This window comes from Anabrus simplex, chromosome 4 (genome assembly GCF_040414725.1).
Source record: "Anabrus simplex isolate iqAnaSimp1 chromosome 4, ASM4041472v1, whole genome shotgun sequence".
Classification (NCBI taxonomy): Eukaryota; Metazoa; Arthropoda; class Insecta; order Orthoptera; family Tettigoniidae; genus Anabrus; species Anabrus simplex.
Window position 1 is genome coordinate 71873878 of NC_090268.1, and position 27950 is coordinate 71901827.

At 42.0% G+C, this 27950-nt stretch overlaps 1 protein-coding gene across 3 annotated transcripts in view; it reads right to left on the bottom strand.

Annotated features, from left to right (window-relative positions):
• The window catches only part of Uro (Urate oxidase), a 124188-nt gene that overhangs the window by 33369 nt on the left and 62869 nt on the right, over nt 1–27950 (bottom strand). The window contains exon 2 of one of the 3 annotated variants that reach the window (XM_067145100.2): nt 757–969. The exons of the other annotated variants lie outside the window; for them this stretch is intronic. Within the exon in view, the coding sequence (XP_067001201.2) occupies nt 757–779 (23 nt within the window). The 5' untranslated portion in view covers nt 780–969. The remainder of the gene's footprint in view (nt 1–756; nt 970–27950) is intronic. 3 annotated transcript variants of the gene reach the window in all.

The window sequence follows — 27950 nt, forward strand, 5'->3', positions numbered from 1 at the left end:
TCGAACATTTCGAAATCAAGGAAACGTCTGATACTATTTATAAAAGTTCAGTATTTTAAATTTTGTAAACTCTAATCATTCAAAGGCTCGCGAAGAAAAGTTTAAACTTAGCCTTATCAATGAAAAAAGATCACAATAACTGGTTGAAAGAAATCAGTGAAGACCTAACTGAAACTGGCATTAACGCAGAAACCATTCGAGATAGAAAAAATTCAGAAATTTAATTCACAAACAAATCTTTTCTGTAAAGTCCACTCGACTAAATACAGGATGGACTGAACAACGAGAGGATGAAGAGATATTGGGAAGAGAAGAAGAAAATAAGTGCTAATGAGTTCAAATATACACCTTACTTGAGAATAACGAATAAAATAAATAGATGTACACATCAAAATAATTTGCCAGATAATGTAAATAAATTGGAAAATTGAAAATTACTATGAGTGGGAATAAAGAAATATAATACAAAATCTAGCTGAAAGAAGAGAGGAAGTTTCGAAGGCACATAAGAGTAAGTGTAACTAAAAATTCTCTAGAAACATAACCATATAAAATGCCATATACTTAAGTACCGTATGCAAGAGCATAAAGCAAACATGCACAAGAAAATTAAGACTTAAAACTAAACATTACTAGCACAATATTGAGAGCATAATCAGTGAATATTATTAATAAACAAGCTTTTTTTACACAGTTCAAAGAACAAGAGTTCAGAGCCCACCTCCCGTCACCCACAGTGTACTGTATTTGACTTACTTGTCAGAGTATGACCAGGGCATGGTGCTCGTCTTCGAGTCTGACTTCGCGTGCGGAAGTGGCTGAAGGATTGATGTCGCGACGACACTGCCGTCCGTTAAAGTAGAGGCCCAGGGGTGTCATGTGACACTACAAGTCTACTGACCTTGCCCTGGCGTACACGCCTCGGTCACTCGCGTCGCCATTGGTCCATCCAGCGCCAAGTCATTACGTCTAAACAAGTAAAACTACTACGATTTCTGAGTCATGGATGCACAAGTACGCGTGTCCGTCAACACAGACTTCATGAATGGAGAACGTGTCTGGGCCATAAACATTGTGATGTAAGAAAACAGTATCGTTTAATATAGTTGCAGATGCGCAGTATTGATCTTTAAAATACAATTCAATCGACGTAGGTCTAACAAAATTAGTTTCTCCAGAAATGTAACTTGTAATACATGTTTACTAACAGCAGTACATCAGTTGAACATTTTCTTAACTTACAACCATCGCATCCGATTGTCTTTTCCGGCGCATTAACCAATTCAGAATTCGTAACGTATCTATAGATAGGCTAACTATAACACATTACGGTTATATCGATAAATTCAGTCAATATTGTCTAATCCCGGTTATTTTTAATAATAACGAACAGTTTTTCTGAATATGGTAAATTATAACAATTACAAGTAATCGTGTTCATATCTTGACTATATAACTGGTGAAAAATATAAATATAGTTTCACCACCAAATCAGTACACGATATTATAATCTAAAAATATTATTTTTGGAACAAAAGTGTTCATGCTTTTCAAATTATTTAAAAACAACGAAAGCAGTTAAACTGAAACATTCACAGTTCAAAAACATTAGGGGAACATGTATCTGCTATTTTATTATTGCTATTTTGCTTTACGTCGCACCGACACAGATAGGTCTTATGGCGACGATGGGACGGGAAAGGCCTAGGAATGGGAAGGAAGTGGCCGTGGCCTTCATTAAGGTACAGCCCCAGCATTTGCCTGGTGTGAAAATGGGAAACCACGGAAAACCATCCTCAGGGCTGCCGATAGTCGGATTCGAACCCACTGTCTCCCGGATACGAGCTCACAGCTGCGCGCTCCTAAGCGCACGGCCAACTCGCCCGGTGAACATGTATCTGAACGTATGCCAGGCTCCGCAAAACAATACCTCACACCCAGGTATATTACCAACTAAACCTTTATTCTTTACCGCAAAAACATCGATGGATTCGCTTTCATTTTCAGAACACAAACGGAAATGTCCAAATAGGGGCGAAAACAAAGTGATAACAGTCCTCCAAGGTGGATTTTTTCACAGTTGGAGAGATTAAGTATGGTATGTGTTCTCTACGAGCATTTATCACAGCTTGGCACCTTCGTGGCATGCTCCGTATATGTCGATGGAGGTCACGTTGTGGTATTAGGCCATATTCTTCAATGAAAGCCTGTTCGAGGTTTTGGAGAGCCTGTGGTAGAAGAGAACGCCCACGAACACTTCTGTCAAGCCTATCCCACGCATGCTCGATGGGATTAAGGTCGGGAATCACTGCTGGCCGTTCCATCCCTTGAATGCCCAGTTCTCGCAAGACAGCTCTGGTGATGCGCGCTACATGAGCCCTGGCATTGTCGTGCATGAGTACAAATTCAGGGCCAACACCGTATGCAGAAACCTACACATGCTGTAGCAGTATCTGCTCGATGTACCTCGCAGCGGTAAGATTACCACGGACGACGACAAGATCCGTACGACCATCAATACTGATGCCACCCCACTCCATCACAGGACCTTGTCCGAATCGGTCACCTTCCTGGACAACATTAGGCATATACTGCTCACCACGGCGTCTCCATACACGTTGAGGTCCATCACGCTGTGCCAGGGGAAACCTGGACTCGTCTGTGAACAACACAGGTCTCCATTGGCGAAGTTGCCAGTTGACGTGGGTACGGGCAAACAGAAGGCGAGCTGCGCGATGTTGCTGCGTTAAAACGGGGCACTCGAACAGGACGTCTGGGTCGTAAGGACACTACTTCTCTTCACCTGTTCCTCACTGACTGGTCAGACACCGTGACTCCAGTGACCCTCCTGGGGTCTTGTTACAGTTCTCCGGCAGTTGCTAAACGACGCCGCAACGCACAGATGGTCAGATATCGGTCATCCTGTGGGGTTGTCATGCGTCCACGACCTTGTCCAACCCTCCTTGTGAACTGGCCTGTCCCACTGTAGCGATTCCACAAGCGTTGAATAACTGACGGAGAGACATTGAGATCCACAGCAACACGACGAAAAGTCCATCCTTCCTGGATCAAAGTGACGGACCTTGCGACTTGAACCTCGTTAAGATGTCTCAAATGACCGCAGTAGTCTGTGTACCTTACGACGACACACGGACGCACCGCTATTCACTTTGGTTTGAGGGGTCACCTGACAGTTTAATGCATGGCTACGCCTACAGGTGGAGTATAACTGCGATTTGATTACCCTGAGGAGCTAAGGTCTCAAGGTATACTGTACCACCATTGGAACCCCATCTACCAAATTAACGTTCACATACCAGACGTTACAAAACATGTTTCCGTATGTTTTTTGAACTGTGTACATTAATCCAGATTAACTATGACGGTTAGCTATTTACTGGTTGTTTGCTGCTACGTTGGCATTAAACGGCACTTGATGCAATACAGACACCGTTATTGTTCTGGACAAGAACAGTTCGTTTGCAGATGTGTGAAAAAACTAAACCCCTACTATGTTGCATTCCAGTAGCCAAACATGTGTAAGGATAAGTAAGCGTAATCAACTCTCACCTAACTTCGAGAAAATGGAACTTGAATATTTCCCGAGTGCTTCGTAAGGCCACTCCAGTACGTGACCCATTCCCATCACTAAAACGCACAGCACAATGGTCAAGCGGTCAGCTTCATACGCCGCATCGAATATTTTGTTGCCTGGCATTTTTCACAGGTACGCGTTATTTCTCACTTTGAGTATAATCCTAAACGACAGACAACAAATACATCAATGAAGACGTGTGAAAACAATTTTTTGAAACTTTGTTCACAATCCTTTATCCAAATATAAAACAAAAAAGGCTCAAATACTGGGTATTCTTTTGCTGTTCAAACTCGTAATCATCAGTTATAACTGTACCTACATACTTCTTGAAACAATTAATATTTAACATCCGTTTTACATCCGATTTTCCAGAGAGAGGCAAATAACAACGCGCACATATATGTTAAATACATATTACTGCGCATACCTTTAATGTGCTTGTAATGAAAATAACGTAAAAAGTGAACGTTAAAACAAACCCAGGAAAACTCTACGAAGGAGATATTCGATCCGTGATCACTCGAATTTATTTTGATTTAAGCGGAGAGCTTCCTCACTATGGTATGCGCTCGTTGTGGAAATGTGTCGAGTGCTACTGGTCTTGTGAAGCACTCTCGATGTACAATATTCAAATTCCATTTTCTCAGAATTGGGTGGGAGCTGCGCCTTGCAATTTGAATCAGAGAAAGTTATCTCCATGGCCTGCATGCACAATGAAAATGGATCAAATCAGCGAAGACACGTTAACCCGGTCTCCTTGTGAGACTGAAAAAAACATGCTCTAGCCCATATCAGGAATACACTGTAAACATTACACCTCACCACAGACTGATATGGGCATATTCATCTTAGTATCGAAGTTTTTTGTTAATTTGCTTTACGTCGCACCAACACAGAGAGGACTTATGCGGCTATGGGATAGGAAAGGCTTAGGAGTGGGAAGGAAGTGGCCGTGGCCTTCAATGAGGTTCAGTCCCAGCATTTGTCTGGTGTGAAAATGGGAAACCACGGAAAACCATCTCCAGGGCTACCGGCAGTGGCGTTCGAACCCACTGTCTCCCGGATGCAAGCTCACAGCTGCGCGCCCCTAACCGCACAGCCAACTCACCCGGTAGTATCGAAGTTTAAGACCAGATGTGTTATATTGATTGTTCTTCCTTTTGCTATTTGCTTTACGTTACTCCGGTACAGACAGGTCTTACGGTGACGATAGGATTTCATTAAGCGTTTTCCTGGTGTGAAAATGCGAAATCTCGGAAAATCATCTTCAGGACTGTCAACAGTAAAGTTCGAACCCATCAACTCTCGAATGCAAGCTCACAGCAACGAGACCTAAACCAAGTAGTGAACTCGCTCGTTTCTTATATTGTATGAACACAACAGGGGCGTTTTCATAACGAGTTATTGAATGCTTTCAGGAATAACAAGGAAACTAGAGGGATCATGAATTAAACGGAGGTACCAGCATTTAATAAATAAAGTACGAAGCTCAAAATCCAAAACCACTGGGGAAAACACTTGAGGTTAATCAAGGACTAAAGCGATACGACATCATGGAGTTTACATACTCGATGGAGGAAGCGTCGTTAGCAATCCGACATTACGTTCATATAGAGGATATATTTAATATAATTCACGAGAGACACTTGGCAATTGGACTTGCAGGGGAGGGGGAGAGGAAGAAAACTAATTTAGACAGTGTAGCGGGAAAAATACAAACACATCACTGAAGTACACGCAGCAATGTACGAGGGGCGGTTAATATATAAAGCAACACATTTTATTTCTCGGTCAATTTCGGTTTTTAAAAAATGGAATTTTGTGTGGGATACCTTTGAATATTCCCGCTTCGTCTCGTAGAGTTTCATTAATTTCCGATAGGTGGCAGCGCTATAACTATCCTTCAAAATGGCGTCTGTAACGGAGGTGAGTACCAAACAGAGAGCAGTTATTGAGTTTCTTTTGGCGGAAAACCAGGGCATCACGCATTTTCATAGGCGCTTGCAGACTGTCTACAGAGACCTGGCAGTGGAAAAAAGCACGGTGAGCCTTCTCACGACAACGAAAGACCTCACCCGACAGGAGCTTACGAAACTTTAGTGGACTGTTCTTCCTCATCCGCCCTACAGCCCGGATCTCGCACCTTCTGACTTCCATCTGTTTAGCCCAATGAAGGATGCACTCCGCGGACGATGGGGAGTTATCGATGCATCGATATCGACCAGTCGAGTGGTACCATGCAGGCCCTCACATTACGGTGGCGTAAGGTCGTTGCATTGAGCGGAGATTATGTTGAAAAATAGGGTATTGTAGCAAAAGTGTTGCGGAATAACATGGTGTATTTGAATCCTCAATAAAACGAACCTGCTTTTAGAATAAAAAAGTGTTGCGTTATATATGGAACTTCCTTCGTACTTGTAGTGCAAAACCTGTTAAAGTTCCTAAAAGGCGTCTCAACAAACCGCAAAACTAATTAGTGGAACGTAAAACCAATAAAATTTTAAGGTTCCTAGAAAACGACCAGGAGAGCGTCCAATGATTTCAAGAGAGGTGAATTCATTATGCTAAGTCGGTTTAATCGATATGCAGAGGTGGTGGAGGTGATGAAGGTGGTCATTGGTTTAAGGGCCTTTACACATGGCGAAGTTACGCTCTTACCCTCTCTTACATTTAACCACATTCTAGAATACAGGCTGCATTGTCTTATTCTTAAAAATTCAAAAGATCATGAGTACGATGTTGATGGTGGTAGTGGTGCTGTTGGTGGAGGAGAAGAAGAAGATGATTATGATGATGATGATGATGATTATGATGCTTGTTATTTAAAGGGGCCTACCATCTAGGTCATCGGCCCCTAATGGTTCAAAATGAGACGAAATGGTATGATAAATTAAAAGTCCAAAATCCTCCACTGACCAGAATTCAAAACGTGAGGACGAAGAATGAATTGATGGATATGAATTGAAAACAATCAGTGGATCCGATCCAATGCCTCACGGTCACAGAAACTGAAGTGAAACATTAGTATTACTGACCAAGGGACTGCTTCTGTAGCACAATACTGAATCGATGATTCTTGCAGTCTAACGGGGTCCAAAATCCAAGTCATCCGCCTCTCATAATGGTACTTATCTCTAGGAAAGTAGAACCACGGTATTTGTCATGTTGCGGTACTAATCAAAAGTAGCGTAGACTCGCGGTATTCCACACATTATGGTAATACTCACAGGTAATGAAATTCGCACATGTAGTACAGACCTATGGTATTTCGTACCTTGCCCCGCCATCTACAGGCAACGCAAAACTATGGTGTTCATCACATAATGTGCTAACCACAGGAACCCCGCACTATCCCGTGGTGTTCCTCATATAGTGGGTACTAATCATAGGCAAGCCAGAACCATGGTGTCGATCAATCATGGTGTCGCTCATATAGTGGTACTAATCACAGGTACTGTAAAAGCCGGCAACGCACTCTGCACTACTAAACACAAACCTATTTTTTACCTAACATAGTGGTGCTACGCGCAAGTAAAAGCGACCCATGACGTTCCTCGCGTTGTGGTACTAATTACAAGTAGTCTCATGGTTCTAATTCGATCATCCCTTGGTCGTCCCTTTTAGTCGCCTCTTAGGACAGGCAGGAGATACCGTGGGTGTATTCTTCGTCTGCGACCGCCACCCACAGGGGCTTGTGTGTTTGTTGTGCGAGAGGTATTTTATTTCCCTCAAGTCCGCCGGCAAGCCGGTTAGGACCCCCCCTATCCGCCACCTGAGTCGCACCACGTGGGAGTATCACCTCTCCCCCTGCTACGCCAGCGTAGTAGATTCGTGGGGATGAGAAGAGGTTTCAACATTCAAAATTCAATGAGATAACGTACTGACTAAATTATACATCTAGATAAATATCTGTTAGGTAATAATGATGATATTAACAATAATTAAAAACCTTATACCATAGCATGCACCTCTGGTGTAGGTTTACCTAAGATACTAGTGATCTAATATAAATACAAATTGAGAGAAACACTTAAGAAATACGTTATTCATTTTCACACTTACCTACGCATTCAAACAAGCGGGCCATGCAGGTAGGAGGAAGTCCCAGCAAGATAATTTAAAATATGTTAAAGCAATGCAGTTCCTAACTCTCAGTGGGAAAGATTATGATGATGATGATGATGATGATGATGATGATTATTATTATTATTATTATTATTATTATTATTAATATTATTATTATTATTATTATTATTATTATTATTTAAAGGTGCCGAACATCTAGCTCATCGGCCCCTAATGGTACGAAACGAGACGAAATATACTGACAATTTAAAATTTCTAAATTCATCCAATGATCAGAATTCAAAACTTGATGGTGAAGAATGAATGAATGAATGAATGAATGAATAAATGAATGAATGAATGAATGAATGAATGAATATGAATTTAAAATAATCAGCGGATCCAACTCACAATAGTGAAAGTTAGAAACAGTTCCAAAATCAATCCACCTGCTACAATTCAAAAAAGACGACGATGAACAATGATTATGAACTTAAAACAATCAGTGAATCCGTCCTGCCACGAACCTGCTACGCAGGCGTAGCATGGGGAGAGGTGATACTCACGTGGCGCGTCCCAGGTGGCGGATAGGGGGGTCCTAACCGGCTTGCCGGCGGACTTGAGGGAAATAAAATACCTCTCGCGGACCAAACACACTACCCCCTGCGGGTGGGGGACAAATATGTAGAACACACCCGCGGTATCCCCTGCCTGTCGTGCGAGGCGACTAAAAGGGGCGACCAAGGGCTGACTGAATTAGAACCATGAAACTAATTTTGAATCGTACCATCATGCGGGGAACACCATAGGTTGCCTGTACTTGCGAGTAGTACCACTAAATTCGGTACGAAATAGGTTTGTGATTAGTAGCAGTTAAAGCCGGGCCTGGTGGATTCCAGTACCCGTGCGTCGTATCCATGTGTGCAACACCGCGGGTCTGGGCGTAGCCTGTGAGTTGTACCACTATATGAGCAGCACCGTTGGTCTGCGTTGCCTGTGATTAGTACCCACTATGTGAGGAACACCACGGGAATACCGGCGCCCGTGTTTAGTACCCCTAGGTGGGGAACCTTCTCGGTTTGCGTTGACTCTGAGTTGGGCCATTGTGTGAGACACACCATAGGTCTGCGTTACTTGTACGTATTGCAATACTTGTGAGTAGTACCATCTTTTGTGGAACACCGTGAGTCTTCGCTACTTCTGATTAATACCCCAACATGACACATACCATGGTTCTATTTTACTCGCGACATGTACCATTCTGTGGGGCCTTAGACGTGGATTTTGCACCCCCTTTAGACACCAAGCAACATTGTGCTTTATAAGTGGTTCCTTGGTCGGTAATAATGTTATTTTCGATCTGTATTGAGTCCGATCCACTGGTTTTTGTTTGTTTGTTTGTTTGTTTTGTGTTTTGTTGAGTTCCTGTCCATCCATTCATTCTTCATGCCATATTTTATTTTTATTTTGGTCAATGGATGCCTTTGCAATTTTTGTTCTTTCATTTCGTACCATTAGGGGCCGATGACCTTCGATGTTAGGCCCCTTAAAACAACAAGCATCATCATCATCATCATCATCATCGAATCCGTCCTGCAATGCCCCACCTTCCCAGCAGTAGCAGCGACTAAAGGGGTGAGGGGGGGGCAGTTCCCCCCTCCCCCACTTTGTAGAGAAAACTTTACATTTTTATTCCATTTTAGCCGGCTGAAACTAGGAATTATTAAAAAACACAATTTGTCCAAATGTTTAATTATTAACAAAATTATTATCGAAAATACGCACAAAATGTCGTTCGTCGTGGCTAACCGATATGTATAGCATCACAGCAAGTGTGGAGACTTCGCAAATGCTGTTAGGAAGTGTAACAGGGGTATATTTTTTGCCAAAGTCGTGGACACTGAGGTATGATTCACCTGGCAGTTTATTTAGTGCCTGTTAGTTTCTTAGAGTGTAGTCAAATACTAAATGATTTTTTAATTTTAAAATCACTCCGTACTTCTATTTAATTGCAATACGTGTGTAATATTGTTTTTGGTGAAAGTATAGAATTGAATCAAAATCTCAAAAAGCTATTATTGCCGCACTTAAGTTAGTAAACTGACAACCTTTACCTTTCTGTCGAAATTCGCTCAAGGAGCATGAAAAACTTGCCATTTTGTAGCTTTTTTTAATTAAGTTTTGATGTGTATAACCCCCGCCCGCTATATCCCTCAACCCGGCTACTTTATGTTGTCTACATATTTTTGCCCCCCCACCTCCCTCCCACTTCTAATCCATAATCGCCGCTACTGCTTCCCAGGAAGTAACTTGAAACAATGGTATATACAGTATTGACCAAGGGTTTGCTTCCAAAGCACAATCCTGAATCGATGATGCTTGTTATCTAAAGGGGTCCAAAATCCAGCTAACTCAGCCTTAGGTATTCTATTTCAGTGGGGGCACTGAAAATAAACTTCAGTTTAATCCTTTAAAAACCAAAGCTATGCTCATCACGAGAAGAATAAATCTGGAAAACCCAAACAATATGATGATTTTTAATTTAATTATCGTATTCATGTGCTCAAAGTTCAATCAGACAATCTGACCTTACTGGTAAAGAATTTAGTAGTTTGCTCCCAGCCGTAGCACATGGCAAGAGTCACGCCGCGTAAACAAGTGATCCGGATAAAAGCGGATCAGAGATCTTTTACACTCATTAAATCATTTTTAGCAAGACGTTTCCCGAAACTCTCCCACGTGCTGAGCTGATGTTCTGGTTGTGATAACACCTCTCACAAGTTGTCAACAGTCCAATGGATTTATCTCCTGAGAGTAGACTACCATGCAATACGGGCCTCTCACAATATCGAATGAGAATCTGAAGAGGCAGGTCGTGCGTGCGAGGGAGTGGACATTTGTTAGGATACGGCATGGCCATCACTTATCTGCAGCAGACACATGATGAAGAGAAGTGGCTATCAGTTATTCGCCCCAGATATGAGACACTGCTGTTCTCCTATATTTAGCATCAGAACCTTCAAATAGAAATGGGATTCTCTATCTTAAGGAGAGCTGGTGGTGTTATTGTTTTAAGAGGAAGTACCGCTAGGCAACCACCTTCTATTAACACTAATCAGAGAGAAAAATGGAAGAGATCCGTCACTTCGAAAAATGAAGACATCGGCCAAAGAAAGACAAGGGCCACGAAGGGCTGGAAACTAAACCTAGACCTCGAGGGTCGGAAAAGAACAAGAGTTGGCCAAGGGAGGTCGGATAGGATAGAGGAGCCTGGCACAAGTAACTGGAAGAAATGCCAGGACTAATCTCAGGGCCCTGAGGTCGCCAACCCACTCTCGCCATTTATGAGCCCCTGGGGGCCCTTTTAGTCGTCTGTCACGACAGACAGGGGATACCGTGGGTGTTATTCCACCTCCCCTCCTACGGAGGGACCTAAAGAGGAGTCATGACTACACATCGGAACTTTAGGTCCCAAAATGATTAGTTTTAGGCGCGCATGTAGGTGGGAAAAATGTATAAAATAGGTTCTTATTTGTTTAAAATAGGCGCAATGAAATTAATGAAAATTACCTGAAGGAGTACTGTGCATTTTAAATAATAATAATAATAATAATAATAATAATAATAATAATAATAATAATAATAATAATAATAATAATAATAATAATAATAATCACTGAAGTACTATACGCATCTGAAACACTGATCATTGGGGGCAGATCATTGATTAAAGATGTAGGAAAGCAAGAAATAAAATCTTAGGGAAAAATTTTGGACCAGTCTGTATAGGGGGCATGTGGATGATAAGGAAATGATAAGAAAAATTTGAAATTTTATGGACATATTCTCAGAATGAGTAATCAGAGATTGACCAAAATAATTCTAAACCTTGCCCTACCAATGAAAGTTTAAAAAAAATAGCTGCTCGAAGTTGGAAAAGATTTTCACGAAAATGCATCACAGATGACTTTGTGTTAGACAGATCTAAGTTCAGAAAATTAGTCATATATCAGCACCCCAACATCATCCAAGCGCTACCACCAACAAAACCTGGTCAGAAGATCGCACGAAAAGCCACAGCGAGAAGATGAAGATATTTTGGGAGAAGGAAAAGGCAACATCAGTTAAATAAGTTCAGTCGGGTTCCTTACTTGGGCATAACGAAATAATAATAATAATAATAATAATAATAATAATAATAATAATAATAATAATAATAATAATAATAATAATAATAATAATAATTTAAAATAGAATATGCAAGATATTATATATAGGCCTATAATGTAGCATTTGTGTACAATATTTAAATCTGGTTGAGATCAAGAAGTGGCAAATACGTAGCTTACAACACAACAACAAATTTACTTAGCCTACGCATCATTGTCATTCTCGCTGCGTTTACGCCATAATTTTGTGCACACTAAACCATTAACAATATTTCCAAACATTGCGGTGTAAGTTTATGTCTGGACAAGATTAGTTTGAATGTTTTTAACTGACACTCTGGTTTTGTAAATACAATGATTCAATGAGACTGAATTTTGACGACTAATTGTTTTATGGTGTTTGTGATGAATGTGAAATTAACATGAATGTATGCCAGATCCCTTACTTTCTTCTCTTGTAGTACATTGTAGGCCATTTTAATACACTGCGAGTCATCTTCTTAGAAACTGCTGACAACGTTTTCTGTACAATGGATATTCTCACTGTTTTGCTAAGGTCATAGACACTGAAGTATGGTTCACCACCTTACCCCGTACATTCATCAGTCTGGCAGTCTCTTAGTGTCTGTTAGTTTTTTAGTGTATAGTCATCAAATACTAAATCATTTTAGTTGTATAATCACGCCGTATTTCTTTTTAATTGTAACAAATGTGAAATATTGTTCCTCTGGTGAAAGTTTTAGTGTATAGTATTCAATCAAAATCTCAAAAGACTATTATTACCGCAGTTAAATTGGTAGCCAACAGCCGTAGCCGTGTTGAAACACCGGATCCCGTGAGATCTCCGAAGTTAAGCAACATTGGGCGTGGTCAGGAGTTGGATGGGTTGCCACGCGCTGTTGGTGGGGGGTAAGGGAATGGAGGAGCGAAAAGGAACTGGCCACCCTACCGCATGTAAACTCCGTCTCAGGAACACCTCTGCGGAGGTTCGGACCTGCCTTCGGGCAGAACAGCCCTTACCTTACCTTACCTACCTTAAATTGGTAAATTGTCAATCTTTACCTCTCTGTCAAAATTCGCTGAGATAGCATTAAAAACTTACAATATTTTGCCCTTTTTTAGTTTTTATGTATATACCTTACCCCCACCCCCCGACGCTATATCCCACAAACTCGGGTATTGTTTGTTGTCTGTACTTTTCTTTTACCCCGCACTTTTAATTCCCAATCGCCGCTACTGCTCGATAGGCCTCCCAAGTTTTAATAATGTAGCTGACCATTAGCTGAGGAAAACAATTTCTCATCTTGTGAAAAGCGTACCTCTGTCAGTACTATAAATCGCCAATATACGAGAAAATATCATAGGACCAAACACGTGGGCCACTAAAGTGGCCGTTTGGTGGCGCAATCCGTTTGTTGAAACGATGTACCGTTTCACCATAGTAATTTTCCAAATTACCACTTCTAAAGAACAGCAACTGGGTTTTGGGGGCGGAGTCGCCAACAAGTAAAAGCTAGTTTGGATATACAGACAAAGTTATAGTTTTATTTATATAAAAATGTGTCTAATAATACGGTAAATACCATAACACAAAGAAAACAGTGATTACAAACAAAATACTTCTAGTCTTCTTCAAAGTATTTTTCATTGACCACATTACACTTACGACGTGTATACATCTGCTGGAAACTGACAGCGAAGGTGACTTTTGGAATCCATCGAAACACTGACGTCACACGTCTATAGATGCTCACTATGTCAGCACAGTGAGCCTTTCAGGATTCCCTTGAGGCGGGGAAACAAAACGAAGTCTGCAGGCATCACATCCAGGAAGCATGGTGGATGTTCGAGAACAGTTACGCGCCAATTGGCCAAGAAATTGCGCTCACGGATCGCGGTGTATGGTCGGTCATTGTCGTGGAGAAGACTCCACTTTCCAATCTTTTAGGCTCCTTTCACACGATCCACTGTTTTCGACGCCACTCCACTCCACTGCACCAGAGGTGTAGAAAGGGGCCCGTAGGATTCACACGAGACACTTCGTGTGGCGCAACATCCCTCCATTCATGTCAACAGAAGGCTGCTGTCAACTGGCCTTAAGTGTCTTCCACTCTCGACGATCGGAAGCTCACTAAATCAGATTAGCTCGTTCAGACGGTCAAATTGTGTGCGCCATAAGTTCGAAGATTTCGTATCAAAATATCGGTTCTATTCATAGATGCTGAAAAGTTAATTATAGAAATACAAAATCGTCCTTGTCCGTGGGATTTACGAACGACATACTATTCAAATAAAATTAAAAGTTTCAAATGTGGAATGAAGTTCCCTATGAAGTGATTCCAAATTTTGCCAAACTGGACGATTCCAAAGAGAGAGAAGTTGATAACTACAATAAAGGTCTGTGTGTGTTATATGTTATCGATTTATTCAATATTACAATAACATAGATCATTGAAAATATAATTAATCAGAGTTTTTAGCAGTCTTTATTTTAAAAGAATTGCTTCCAATTAAATTGCATAATAACGTTTTCTTATTCGTGTGAACTACCAGTGTTTTATTTACAGAAGTTAGGTGTAGGTAGCAAGGCCATACTGGTAGCTCACTAAATCAGTCGTTCAGACGGTCAACATTGTGTGCGTCACAAGTTCGAAGTTTTTGTCTCAAAATATCGGAGGAATACATTTTCTTATGTTGGTGTCCTGACGCTGTAAACTTGCTAGTTGCTTTACGTCGCACCGACACAGATAGGTCTTTTGGCGACGATGGGATAGGAAAGGCCTAGGAGTTGGAAGGAAGCAACCGTGGCTTTAATTAAGGTACAGTCCCAGCATTTACCTGGTGTGAAAATGGGAAACCACGGAAAACCATCTTCAGGGCTGCCGACAGTGGGGCTCGAACCCACGATCTCCCGAATGCAAGCTCACAACCACGCGCCTCTACGCGCACGGCCAACTCGCCCGGATTGACAACAATTCGTCAAACAAATTCCCACTCATAAGAAAGTAATTAAAGAACATTTTTGGATCACTGGGTACGTTTATGTAGAAGAAAACGATGAGCTCCTCATTCTAGATGATATGAATTCAGTAGATTGACCCAATGAACCTTAGTATTCTTATTTCACCTCAATCTTCTTTTCGTAAGAATATAAATCCCAAGGATAACGTTCGCTTCCATGGTACGGATCCAAACCGAGACGCAAAATATGTGGTGGGGACTAGAAGTTGCCGGATGTGGGCAGCAAGGATAAACACAGTGTCTGAGAAGTGGAGTGACGTGGCTTGGCGCGAAAAGCAAGTGGATCGTGTGAAAAGAGCCGTACAACTCTGGCCGAACACGCCGGATGCCTAGCAGCAACCACTTCAAAATGTTCTCGTAAAATGTGGCGTTGACAGTTTGACCCTCCGGTACGAATTTCTGGTGGATCATGCCACTGTTGTTAAAAAGAGATCAACAGTTCAACAGTGTCTTGATCTTGGACTTCTATGGGCAACACTTTCTACGAAGTGGGGAACTTGTTGAACACCATGCCATTGTTTTTCGCTTGGACTCCGTATCGAACTGGTAGCACCAATTCTCATCGCCTGTGATGATGGTTTTCAGGAAAGATGGATCTCGGGCACACGTGCCAGTAAAATCTCCAGCGTTTTCCATCCATGTTGTCTTCTTCTCATCAGTCAATGTGCGCGGCACAAATGCAGAACAGATCTTCTGCTTACCCACATTGATGTGAATGATGGTATTCATACTATCCTTTCTAATCACTGCTTCCTCTGATATCCTTCTCAGAGCCAGTCCCCGATTTTGTGTCAGCATCTGTCGCACTTGATCGATGTTTTCTGTACCTCTGCTTGTTGATGGTCGATGGTGGTAGCATCAAGAGTTTCCTGTACATCCCGTAAACTTTTGAACTAGTCGTAAACATATTTTCTGCTTGCGACTTCTGTCCCGTACACTTGCACCAGTAAAGCATGTGTCTCCATTACCTTTTCTCCCCCATTTGTAACAAAACTTGATGTTTAAGCATTGTTCTATTGCACTATGGCACGAGTCTTCGCACGCGCAACATTCGACTGGCCGCAGCAGACTAACTTGCTTCAGCTCAGTTTGTCAACGCTACATGGTACTTCAGGAGATGTCTCTCTGTTCACATGCGCATGCACGCAGTGTTACCACACGTTACTAGTGCGATATCGGTTCATTCACCGTACATTTTACACACACCTTGTACATCGTGTAACTTAGTATAGCAACAAAACACCATTGTGAAGATAAAACAGAACATGGTACCGGGCACCAGCCAGTCAGAGTAATGCCGGATTCAGGTGAGCTTCGTGCTCGTCACACAAGTTTCAAGCCCGATAGAGCAGATTTATCGAACTAACCGTGATGTTCTTTGACAGTGTATACCCCTACATACCAGGTGTATGCATAAGTTTCTGCCGCTTTTTGTCGTAAAGAAAACTCGTAATTTTCAAGGGAAATTCTTTTTTTTTGTTTATTGAAAATATTGGCCATCGGTTTCTACGGCCATCTCTCAGGTAAGTTATGAATACCATGCCAGAAAAATTGATTGTCTTTTGCGGCAAACCATTCGTCGAGCCATTTTCCGACTTCCTTGAAATTGCTGAAGTGCTGCTTTGCGAGCTGTTGCCCCATTGATTCAAAGAGGTGATAGTCAGATGGCGCCAGGTCGGAAGAGTACGGCGGGTGCGGAAGGATGTCCCATCTAAGCGATTCCAAGACTCTTTTACTGGCTTTGCTGTGTGAGAAGGCGCATTGTCGTGTAACAAAATCACATTGCCATGTCTTCTGGCCCATTTCGGTCGTCTTTCTACCGACGCGTGATTTAAATTAATCTATTGTTGGCGATAGATTTGTGCATTAACGGTATCGCCGGGCTTCAAGAGTTTTCCCATTTTTGTGGTCTGCACATTGAGATCACCACCTTTAAATTATCGAAACCATGTCTCACATGTTCTAATCGATGGAGCGTGATCACGATATGTTTCTACGAGCAGCCTTTTTCTTTTGATTAAATAAGAAAAGCAATGCGTGCCGCAATGTTCTTTTTCAGGCACAAACGTCGACATGATCACTGAACGATACAACACAGACGCTAGTGTTTGGTGGACTCAATTGTGTGATTTGGTAGGTTCATGTCAGACGAATAAACTGACATATGTGTCAAATTCATACGCTGCGTACTGTTCGCTGGTGCCATCTCTTAGTGAAAATAGAAAAGACTAATGCATACACCTGGTATTTCATGTTTGTTTTTTACAGTTTGTTTTACGTCGCACCGAAACAGATAGGTCTTACGGCGACGATGGGACTGGAAAGGGCTAAGAGTAGGAAGAAAGGAGCCGTAGCCTTAATTAAGATACAGTCCCAACATTTGCCTGGTGTGAAAATGGGGAAACCACGGGGAACCATCTTCAGGGCTGCCGACAGTCGGGTTCGAACCCACTTTTTCCCAAATTCAAGCTCACAGCTGCACGCCTCTAATCGCACGGCCAACTCGCTCGGCATATTTTATGTTACCTCTACATTGAGCCCACGTTTTTCTAACTGGCATGTTGGTCGAAGCAGAGTTCACAACAACATAAAATAATCGGAAGGAGCAAAGTATGCCGAATAGATGAACTGAAAGAGACAGTCTATTAATAAATCCGCCCTAAAGTAAACATTAACGGCTGTTGTGTTGGCACAACAGATATCATATTGGAGCGTCAAAAGGTCAGACAGTGAGCCGTATTACGTGGTTATCATACGGATTGTAGATTTTAAATAACATTTACTATATACAACGCTGAAAGATTAATTAATTAACACCCCACTTTGCACTTTAACGTACATTTTACTAGGAAACAAAAACAGAAGTCCTGGATATGATATCTCCCTTTTAACATCCCTACTGAAGGTTTCGTTCATTTTCTCCGAACTCACCTATCAGGAAAATGTCAGGTTGGATCTATTATTATTATTATTATTATTATTATTATTATTATTATTATGATTATTATTATTACAATTTGCTTTATGTAGCACCGACACAGATAGGTCTTAAGGTGACAACGGGATAGGAAAGCCCTAGGAATAGGAAGGAAGTGGCCGTGGCCATAAATAAGGTACAGCCCCAAGCATTTGCCTGGTGTGAAAATGAGAAACCGTCCGCCTCTGTGGTGTAGGGGTTAGTGTGATTAGCTGCCACCCCCGGAGGCCCGAGTTCGATTACCGGCCCTGCCACGAAATTTGAAAAGTGGTGCGAGGCTTGGAACGGGGTCCACTCAGCCTCGGAAGGTCAACTGAGTAGAGATGGGTTCGATTCCCACCTCAGTCATCATGGAAGTGGTTTTCCGTGGTTTCCCACTTCTCCTCCAGGCAAATGCCGGGTTGGTACCTAACTTAAGGCCACGGTCGCTTCCTTCCCACTTCCTTGTCTATCCCTTCCAAACTTCCAAGTCCCCGCAAGGCCCCTATTCAGCATAGCGAGGTGCTAGTCATCATCCCCAGTTGTATCCCCCGACCCAGAGTCTGAAGCTCCAGGACACTGCCCTTGAGGAGGTAGAGGTGGGATCCCTCGCTGAGTCCGAAGGAAAAATCGACCCTGAAGGGTAAACGGATGAGGAAGAAGAAAAAGAAGAAGAAAAAACCAGACAAAACCACCTTCAGGGCTGCCGACAGTGGGATTTGAACCCACTATCTCCCGGGTGCAAGCCCACAGCTGCGTACCGCAAACCGCACGGCCAACTCGCCCGGTATTATTATTTTTTTTTTGCTACTGGCTTTACGTCGCCCCGACACAGATAGGTCTTATGGCGACGATGGGATAGGAAAGGCCTAGGAATTGGAAGGAAGCGGCCGTGGCCTTAATTAACGTACAGCCCCAGCATTTGCCTGGTGTGAAAATGGGAAACCACGGAATACCATCTTCAGGGCTGCCGAGAGTGGGATTCGAACCCACTATTTCCCAGATGCAAGCTCACAGCCGCGCGCCTCTAACCGCATGGCCAACTCTCCCGGTATTATTATTATTATTATTATTATTATTATTATTATTATTATTATTATTATTATTATTATTATTATTATTATTATTATTATTATTATTATTTGGCTCGTTTGTGGGACGTAACATTAAGTTTCAATTTCTGCTGAAGAAAATCAGGAAATTTTCACTCAGACGAGATAGAGATTTATGGTATGCATTTATCATTTCTAACTTCACCCTTGAAAACCATTCTTAAGGTAATATTCAATTATCATCATAAATACATTTTGAACAATAGATGCAATCAAATACAGTAATTCCGCTTGAAAATGAAATAACTTCCAAATTCACTGGATTAAAAATAGTAGACTAACTCGAAACTTAAAGTCAATGCTCAGGGATCTTAGCCTGCCGCTGTCTCTTGGCGCAGGCCAAATGTAGCTTCCACTAAAGTCTCGGTCATTTATGGTCGTGACTGTGTTGAGGCTGCTGAGGTGTGGGTGGTGCTGAGTAATGACTAGGGCCCGCAGTTTTATGTAATATCAAAGTGCGATAAATGGACATAAAATGTAGTAAGTATCAGTGAAATATTTAATATTATAAAGTAATACGTAATTAAATATATAATATTCATAAAATATGTAATAGTATTAATGCATTAAATTTATAAAAATATTCGTATGTTCCTTTTATTTATTTGTACTTCCTACAATGACAGGCTGCCTAAATTTGACAAACCACGAACCTGCTACGCGGGCGTAGCAGGGGGAGAGGTGATACTCCCACCTGGCGCGTCCCAGGTGACGGATAGGTGGGCCCTAAACGGTTGCCGGCGGACTTGAGGGAAACAAAATTCCTCTCGCGGACCAAATACACACCCCCTGTGCGTGGGAGAGGCAGATGAAGAATTCACCCATGGTATCCCCTGCCTGTCGTAAGAGGCGACTACAAGGGGCGACCAAGGGACGATTGAATTTGAACAATGAAACTACTTTTGATTCGTACCATCATGCGGGGAACACCATGGGTTGCCTGTACTTGCGAGTTGTACCACTAAATCAGGTACGAAATAGGTTTGTGATTAGTACCAGTAAAGAGGCTGGCCTGGGAGTTTCCAGTACCCGTGCGTCGTACCCATGTGAGCAACACCGCGGGTCTGGGCGTAGCCTGTGAGTTGTACCACTATGTGAGGAACATAACGGGAATACCGGCGCCCGTGACTAGTACACCTCGGTGAGGAGCCTCATCGTTTTGCGTTGGCTATGAGTGGCGCGATTGTGTGAGAAACACCATAGGTCTGCGTTCCCTGTACGAAGTACAATACTTGTGAGTAGTACCATCTTGTGTGGAACACCGTGAGTCTTCGCTACTTTTGATTAGTACCCCAACATGACAAATACCATGGTTCTACTTTACTCGCGACATGTACCATTCTGTGGGGCCTTAGACATGGATTTTGCACCCCTTCAGACATCAACCATCATTGTGCTTTATAAGTGGTCCCTTGGTCAGTAATACTATTATTTACGATTTTTTTAGTCTGAACTACTGTTTTTGTTTGTTTTTTGCTTCTTTTGTTGGGTTCATGTCAATCCATTCATTCTTCATGACAATTTTTATTTTATTTTGTTCAGTGGATGAATTTGAACTTTTGGTTATTTCATTTCGAACCATTAGGGGCCGATGACCTCGATGTTAGGCCCCTTAAACAACAAGCATCATGATCATCAGCAAATCTGTCAAAGTATACCACAACACTTGAATATTGAATGTATGTTTAACCATGAAGAATTTTCTGGAGGTCCTTCTCGTATGTAGCGTAGTACTACAGAGGTGATTTCTAATCATATGGCCAAGACGGCTAAATCACAGTACAGATTTTTGGGAATGCCCACACTTTTGAAAAACTCAACGAAGAATTTTGATAGTGTTCCTCTTGCTCCGAAGGTAAGTCCTACAACCCTTATCCAGGAGATGTTGTATGATTCTCTGAAGTGGCTGATGGTTGGTTCATAGATAGAGAGCCCTGCGCGGATATACAAAATAATATCCGCATCCGCGAATGGTTATCCGCATCCGCAAAATGGTTATCCGCGGATAATTTATATATTTAACTAAGGTATATTACACCCAAGGTACTGAAACGGAGATCTGTTAACATAATACAACAGGGCTGACACCTGTCACCAGAACCCCTACAGTTGCAGGTTTATGTGGAATTTTATCTTGCGAAAACTACTAACGTATTGTACTTTGTTCCTTGCTGTCATTAATTGCGGGCAGGAGCCAGGTAGGCTCAGGTCAGATTTATGGTTTTATGGTTTCAAGGCTTTATACATCACTATTCTCCCATACCAATGTCAAGGGTCGCCTAACCACAAACAAAAACAAGAGTATACCTGAGTGAAAATCAATTGACGTAATTATTGAAAAATTATCAGCAAAATTATGCGCACTGCCATACGGATATCCGCGGATGCATCTGTGCAGGGCTCTATAGATGGCTCGCTTCCCCGTGTCTAGCTCTGCTGGCTGACATGAGTCGAACTAGCATCTAATGGTGGGGTCCAGAATATATGCAAGTCCATTTTTCGGTCAATTGCAATTATACTGTATCTATTCTCCGGTTACTTCCACCGTCAGCAACACATGGCGCCTCTTCATGTACCTCGTAACCTTCCTGCTGCAATTCTAGACTTTATTCTGTTGTGCCTAATGTTCCACCTCCCCCCCCCCCTCCTCCTATGGACATGAACCAAGAACTTATGGTTACAATATGAGAAAGTAAAATTGCTTTAAATACCTCCTTATCTTATGACAAAGTCATCGTTGTTGCTTTATATCATTTTTATAGTCTACTGTTTTCTAATTTTGACAGTATTAAATAATCAAATTAAAGGCATAATCAAAATACAGTACTTGTACAGGCGTTTAATATCGACTGCAAACAAAATTTGCAACACTTCTGTCTGTTGAGGTTGAACATGCCTCTTCTCTGTATAAGTATTTACTTAGTGACCGGAAATGCAACCTCACTCAAAATAACATGCAAATGTTATCTATTTGACAGTTTCCTGGACATGTGATTTTAATAACATTGTGTTCTGGGACTTTGGTTTAGGCAGAATTTTAATACATCATAACATGAGTGAATTTTGTGTCCTTTTATATGATGTAAAATTGTTTATGGTGAAATTTGTATGAATATTTACATTTAAAATTGGCACCTTTTTGATGATGATGATGATGATGATGATGATGATGATGATGCCCTAATGGTACGAAATGAGACGAAATGAAATGGCAAATTAAAGGCCCAAAAAACATCCACTGATCACAATTCAAAACGTGAGGACGAGGAATGAATGGATGAATGGATGGATATGAATTTAAAACAATCAGTGGAACCGACCCACAGTGCCTCACACGCACGGAAGCGGGCGTAGAACAATAGTATTACCAACCAAGAGACTGCTTCTACAGCACAATACTGAATCGATGATACTTGTAGTCGAAAGGGGTCCAAAATCCAAGTCAGCGGCCCCTCACAATGGTACTTATCGCCAGAAAAGTAGAACCATGATATTTGTGATGTTGCGGTACTAATCAAGAGTAGCGTAGACTCGCGATATTCCACACATTATGGTACGACTCACAGGTAATGAAATTTGCACATGTATTACAGACCATCGGTGTTTCGTACATCACGGCGCCATTTACAGGCAACGCAAACCTATGGTGTTTATCAATTAAGTGTACTAACCACAGGGACTCGTACTATCCCGTGGTGTTCCTCATATAGTGGGTAATAATCATAGGCAAGCCAGAACCATGGGTTCCGTCATCCCATGGTGTCGCACATAGAGTGCTACTAATCACAAACCTATTTGGTACCGAACATAGTGGTACTACGCGCAAGTAAAAGCGACCCATGGTGTTCCCCACGTGGTGGTATTAATCACAAGTAGTTTCATGGTTCTAATTTGATCATTCCTTGGTAGCCCCTTTTAGTAGCCTCTTACGACAAGCAGGGGATTCCGACGGTGAATTCTTCGTCTGCGTCCCCCACCCACAGGGGTTGTGTGTTTGGCCCGCGAGAGGTATTTTATCTCCCTCAAGTCCGCCGACAAGCCGGTTAGGACCCCACTATCCGCCACCTGGGACGCGCCACGTGGGAGTATGACCTCTCCTCCTGCTATGCGAGTGTAGTAGGTTCGTGGATGCACCTTTTTATTGCACCTTTCTTGCACCTTTTTTGACTACATTAAAGTACCCTTTTCTATCAAAGTCTTTCATCTAAATTCCTAGCTCTAGTAATTATATAAGAATCCGGACCCTAATGATGACAACTGGAGTCTGACTGGTGTGGAAGTTACTGCAGTACTCACAAGTTCGGTCGCGCTACAATAGGACTTTCTGGCCTAGTGAGGAAAGCAATGGCAAACTACCTCTCACTCCTTACAACGCCTTGTACGCCTCATTATAGCGCTGCTATCGATTTTTGCTGTTCCCTTTTAACGGCGTAATATTTTGTGGTGCTTATTGAGGATCTAGCGAGCCTCTTGGCTGAAGACTTAACAGACAGACGAGGGATTCAGCATGTCAGCCGAAAAGAAACAATTGTTGCACTTCCGTCTTATCACCCAGCATCGCATTCGAGTTTCTAATCACCGTAGACTAATGGATATATAAATGACGGTGGTGGTGGTGGTGGTGGTGATTATTCATTTAAGACGAGGTACAACTAGGCAACCATCCTCTATATAACAATAATCACAGCGAAAATATGGAAGGGATCTGACACTTCGAGAAATGAAGGTATCGGCCAAAGGAAGACAAGGGCCACGAAGGGCGTGAAAATGAAAGACTCCCTAGGCCTCGAGGGCCGGAAAAGAACAAGAGTTGACTAAGAGAGGTCGGATAGAATAGATGAAAGTGAGGACCCTGGCACAAGTAAATGGAAGCAATGCCAGGACTCAGCTAAGGGCCCCGTGGTCGTCAAACCACACTCCAAAGTACAGATCCACTGGGGCCCCTTTTAGTCGCCTCTTACGACAGGCAAGGGATACCGTAGGTGATATTCTACCACCCCCAGCCACAGGGGGAGATATAAATCACGGGTCCAGTGGAAAAGAGGCCCGTGCAACATGGCTGGTGATTCTGAGGTACTTTTATCATGACGTAGCCCGTAATATATTCCGCTATGCTTACGAAGTACAACCATGTAGCACGTATCCTTTCCCTGTAAATAAGTGGTGGTGGTGGCGATCACAGTTTCTGGCCAACCATCCTCTATTAACACTAATCAGAGAAAGACGGGGGTGGAGGGGAACGAAAGAGGTCCGATACTTCGAAATATTAAGGTATTGGCAAATTTATTTTCATTTTTGTTACCACTTAATTTGCTCAGAGAGGATAGTTACCCAGTCATACTTCCTATAAAACAAAAATCACTATCCCACCGTCGCATACAGCTGTTGGCGAAGCTGCAGAGGATCAAACCAGCCTTCGGGCTGAATACCCAACATACACCGTCGCGTCGACACAGATATGTTTCATGGCGATGGTGTGGTAGGAATGGGCTAGGAGTTGGAAGAAAGCGGCCAGGATGTCAATTAAGGTACGAAAATGGTGTGAAAATGGGAAACCACGGAAAACCATAATCAGGGCTGCCGACAGTGGGATTCGAACCCACTATCTCCCGAATGCAAGCTCACAGTTGCCGCGCTCCTAACCGCATGACCAACTCGCTCGGTCTAGAACACATAATAATAATAATAATAATAATAATAATAATAATAATAATAATAATAATAATAATAATAATAATAATAATGTTATTGTTTAATTACTTTTGAAGGTTCTCCAGAACGCCGATGAGACGGAATTTCGTCCCGCAGAAGTTATTTTCCAGGCCAGTATATCTACCGACACGAGGCTGACATATTTGAGTACCTTCAAATACCACCGGACTGAGCCAGCCTGCGAAGCTGGGGTCAGAAAACCAGTCCCTCAACCGTCTGAGCCACTCAACCCTAGAGTGTAAACTTGTTTTCACATACGTATTCGAATTCATAGGTAACAAAACTATGTTTCATGATAATAAAATGGATCCTTAGGGTTTTCAGCGTAGTAATGCCATCGAATCGCGAATTATTGCTAAATAAATTCCTAGTCATACGAACAAATCATGACAGGACAAATCGGATTGTGTTAACTGAGGCTTATTTTGACACTTACAACTGTCCTTCAAAACAAACTAGTAAACTAGTTTAGGTCACTGACTTACAAACACGAAATAGAGAACTTGGCCACACTTCTAACCAGACCGTGGGGAGAATGTAATCAGACACGATACGACACGTGGTTAGAAAAGGAGCTTGTAAATAAAGTATGTGCGCAGTGCCGCAAACAAGACGCAATAATGATGTGTGTATGTTGTCTCGTGAAGATAAAATACTCAATGCCAAGAAACTAATATGTATACAGGATATTCCTGGAGGTCGCGGCCACGTACCCTCACAGATAAGCTCCAAGCCGCGAAGAGAATGCTGAGTAACAGAATTACAAAAATGGACGGTGCCGTAATTTTCCAGCACTAGCATATCCCTTTCAGGCATGGGGGTTCAATTTTGACGGTCCTAAATTTTATCACGCTGGAATAGAATGACTAATTACATGAAAAATTACACAAATTTACGATCTACACATTTATACGATCCGGGTCATAACTAGTAATTTTTCTCAGTCTCTTTGATTTTATAATAGGCCTATTTTAACTGTTACCATTCAATGTTAACAAATAGCCTAAATGTCAAATATAACTTAAATCCTCAGTGTTAGGCGTGATATCCAACTTTGCTTCACTTCGGTGGTGGTGATGTTTGCTGTTTAAAGGGGCCTAACAACTAGGTCATCGTCCCCTAATGGTACGAGGTGAACGAAACAAAACTTCGAAATGTATCCACTGAACAGAACCTAAAACGAATGATGATGAGAAAATGATCATGAAACGAAAATCAGTGAATCCAATTCACAATGCTTTAATTACTGGGATAATACTCATTATGTAAAGGGGTCCAAAATCCAGATCACCGGCCCTTCATAATGGTACTAATCACTGGTAAAGCAAAACCATGGTGTTCCTCTTATAATGGTACTGATTCATATCTGATGGCTTCATTCTATGAATGTGACTCCTGCTGTTGTCACTTTAGTCTTCGAATTGCTGTGTTGTTCAATGATGGCCTCTGTGGCTTTCACGACTTGAAATGACATCCCCACTTCTCCGTACATCCATAGGCGGCGGCCTTGCGTCACATCAGGTGTGGAAAGTTTTTATTTCTACCAGACATGTAATTTTTCTCCTTGGCAAAAGCTCTTGTTAATAACTTATTGGAAAATGGACCCGATACGTTTTGACACGGCTTTTTTTTTTTTTACTTATAAACGCGTTTTTAAACGCTTTAAAAGATGCTGTTATTACCCCTCACACTTTCGAGAGATTGATTATTGTTCTTATCTTTGGGACACTCAACGTAACGGTATCTTTTGAACCTATAATTTAGGTATTTGATTTTCTTTCCGCTGCTAGTTCCCTTGTATGTTTCTGTTACTTTTATTATTTGTGCTGAATCAAAGACATTCCACCACTCTTTCACCAGTCATCATTCTCTACAGTCAAACATAAATATTACGAAATGTATCCATGTATTGAGACGTGTAAAAAAAGTATTGTAATGCAACACTTAACAGAGGTAGCGCCCTAGTCTAGGCACTCCAGTATATAATATACAACTTCGCAAAGAAATATATATGAATTGTACCTTAGAATCTTTTTGGAAGAGAGATGTGTTCATTACCAATGCCAGGGACCCACCAACCCGCCCAAAAAGGTATGTTTACTTTTATAATACAACGAAAGTTTTCACGCGCCATCGACCATTAGCCGGCCAGCTACGAGCATGGCCATTGGTCGACATGACGTCATTCCCATAATTCCTAACTGGCTGGTTCCGTTGCCAACCCGCGCAGAATAAAAACACACCAAGAAACACGCCAAGTAAAATATGTAATTTAGTAATTGTAACCTATCTTTCCAAATCCTGGCCAAGTTCTGTCATGAGAACAGTGCCCCCCCCTCGGGGGCCACACTCCCTTCGAGAGGCTCTTAACTATCGTCGCGGCGCATACTGCCCGCACGGTAAGAAAAAAGTAATTTAGTGACTGTAACCTATAACAAATTTTGCAACAACAGTCCGTTGGACATTTCCTTAACAGTTGGCAACAGTTCGCAGATCGCTGGCAGATCGTAAAGGACGCTCCTATCGGCGATCCCGTGAGCTAAAAATAAAAGAGCATCACCGGCCGCCGAGCTTCCGTGTACAGCAAGCGGAGTGAGTGGAGTGCCTACACTAGGGCTGTGCCCATCGAGTGTACTATCTTTCAACTATCCAAGCAGTTATTGATGGCGCAGCTTTCAAAGAATTGTGTTTGTCCAGGTTGATCTTAAAAAGACGTGAACCAAAACAAAACTGAAATAATATATAATAGGTGTTAACGTGCTTATATGTTAATGTAATAAAGTGCAAGCGTGATCCAATGTATCCAGGTACTGTAAAGTTTATTTTCTAAAGCGAATTTCTATCTGAATAAGTGCTATCTTCGAGTTTTACTGTGTAGTGGAGTAAATATCAACTACACGAGCACTTCACGATTCTTTTAGTGGGGTAGCCATATTGCTTAGCTTTGTAACGTCTTTGCGGGTGTGTTCCTAATGCCAGGGTAGGACGACATCGAGAGTACAAGAGACATCATTCCGTGCGGAGAATACAAGCGTCTCGGTATAACATGCGATAATACGACCTGGCCAATCAAAACGCATTCCCGCAACTGTTAACTCGAGGTTAAAAGCAAAATGGCCGCCGTAAATCATGCGTTTGATGCAGAGTTGCTATATTTAGATTTGTTAAATGGGATTCCTAACTGAAATAGGCCTATAATAAGAAGCAACGACTTTCAAAATCTATCTGAGGAACAATTTATGAAGAGGTATAGACTGTCAAAAACCGTCGTCAGTAAAATCGTCGATGAAATTCGCGAGAGGTTAGATTACACAACT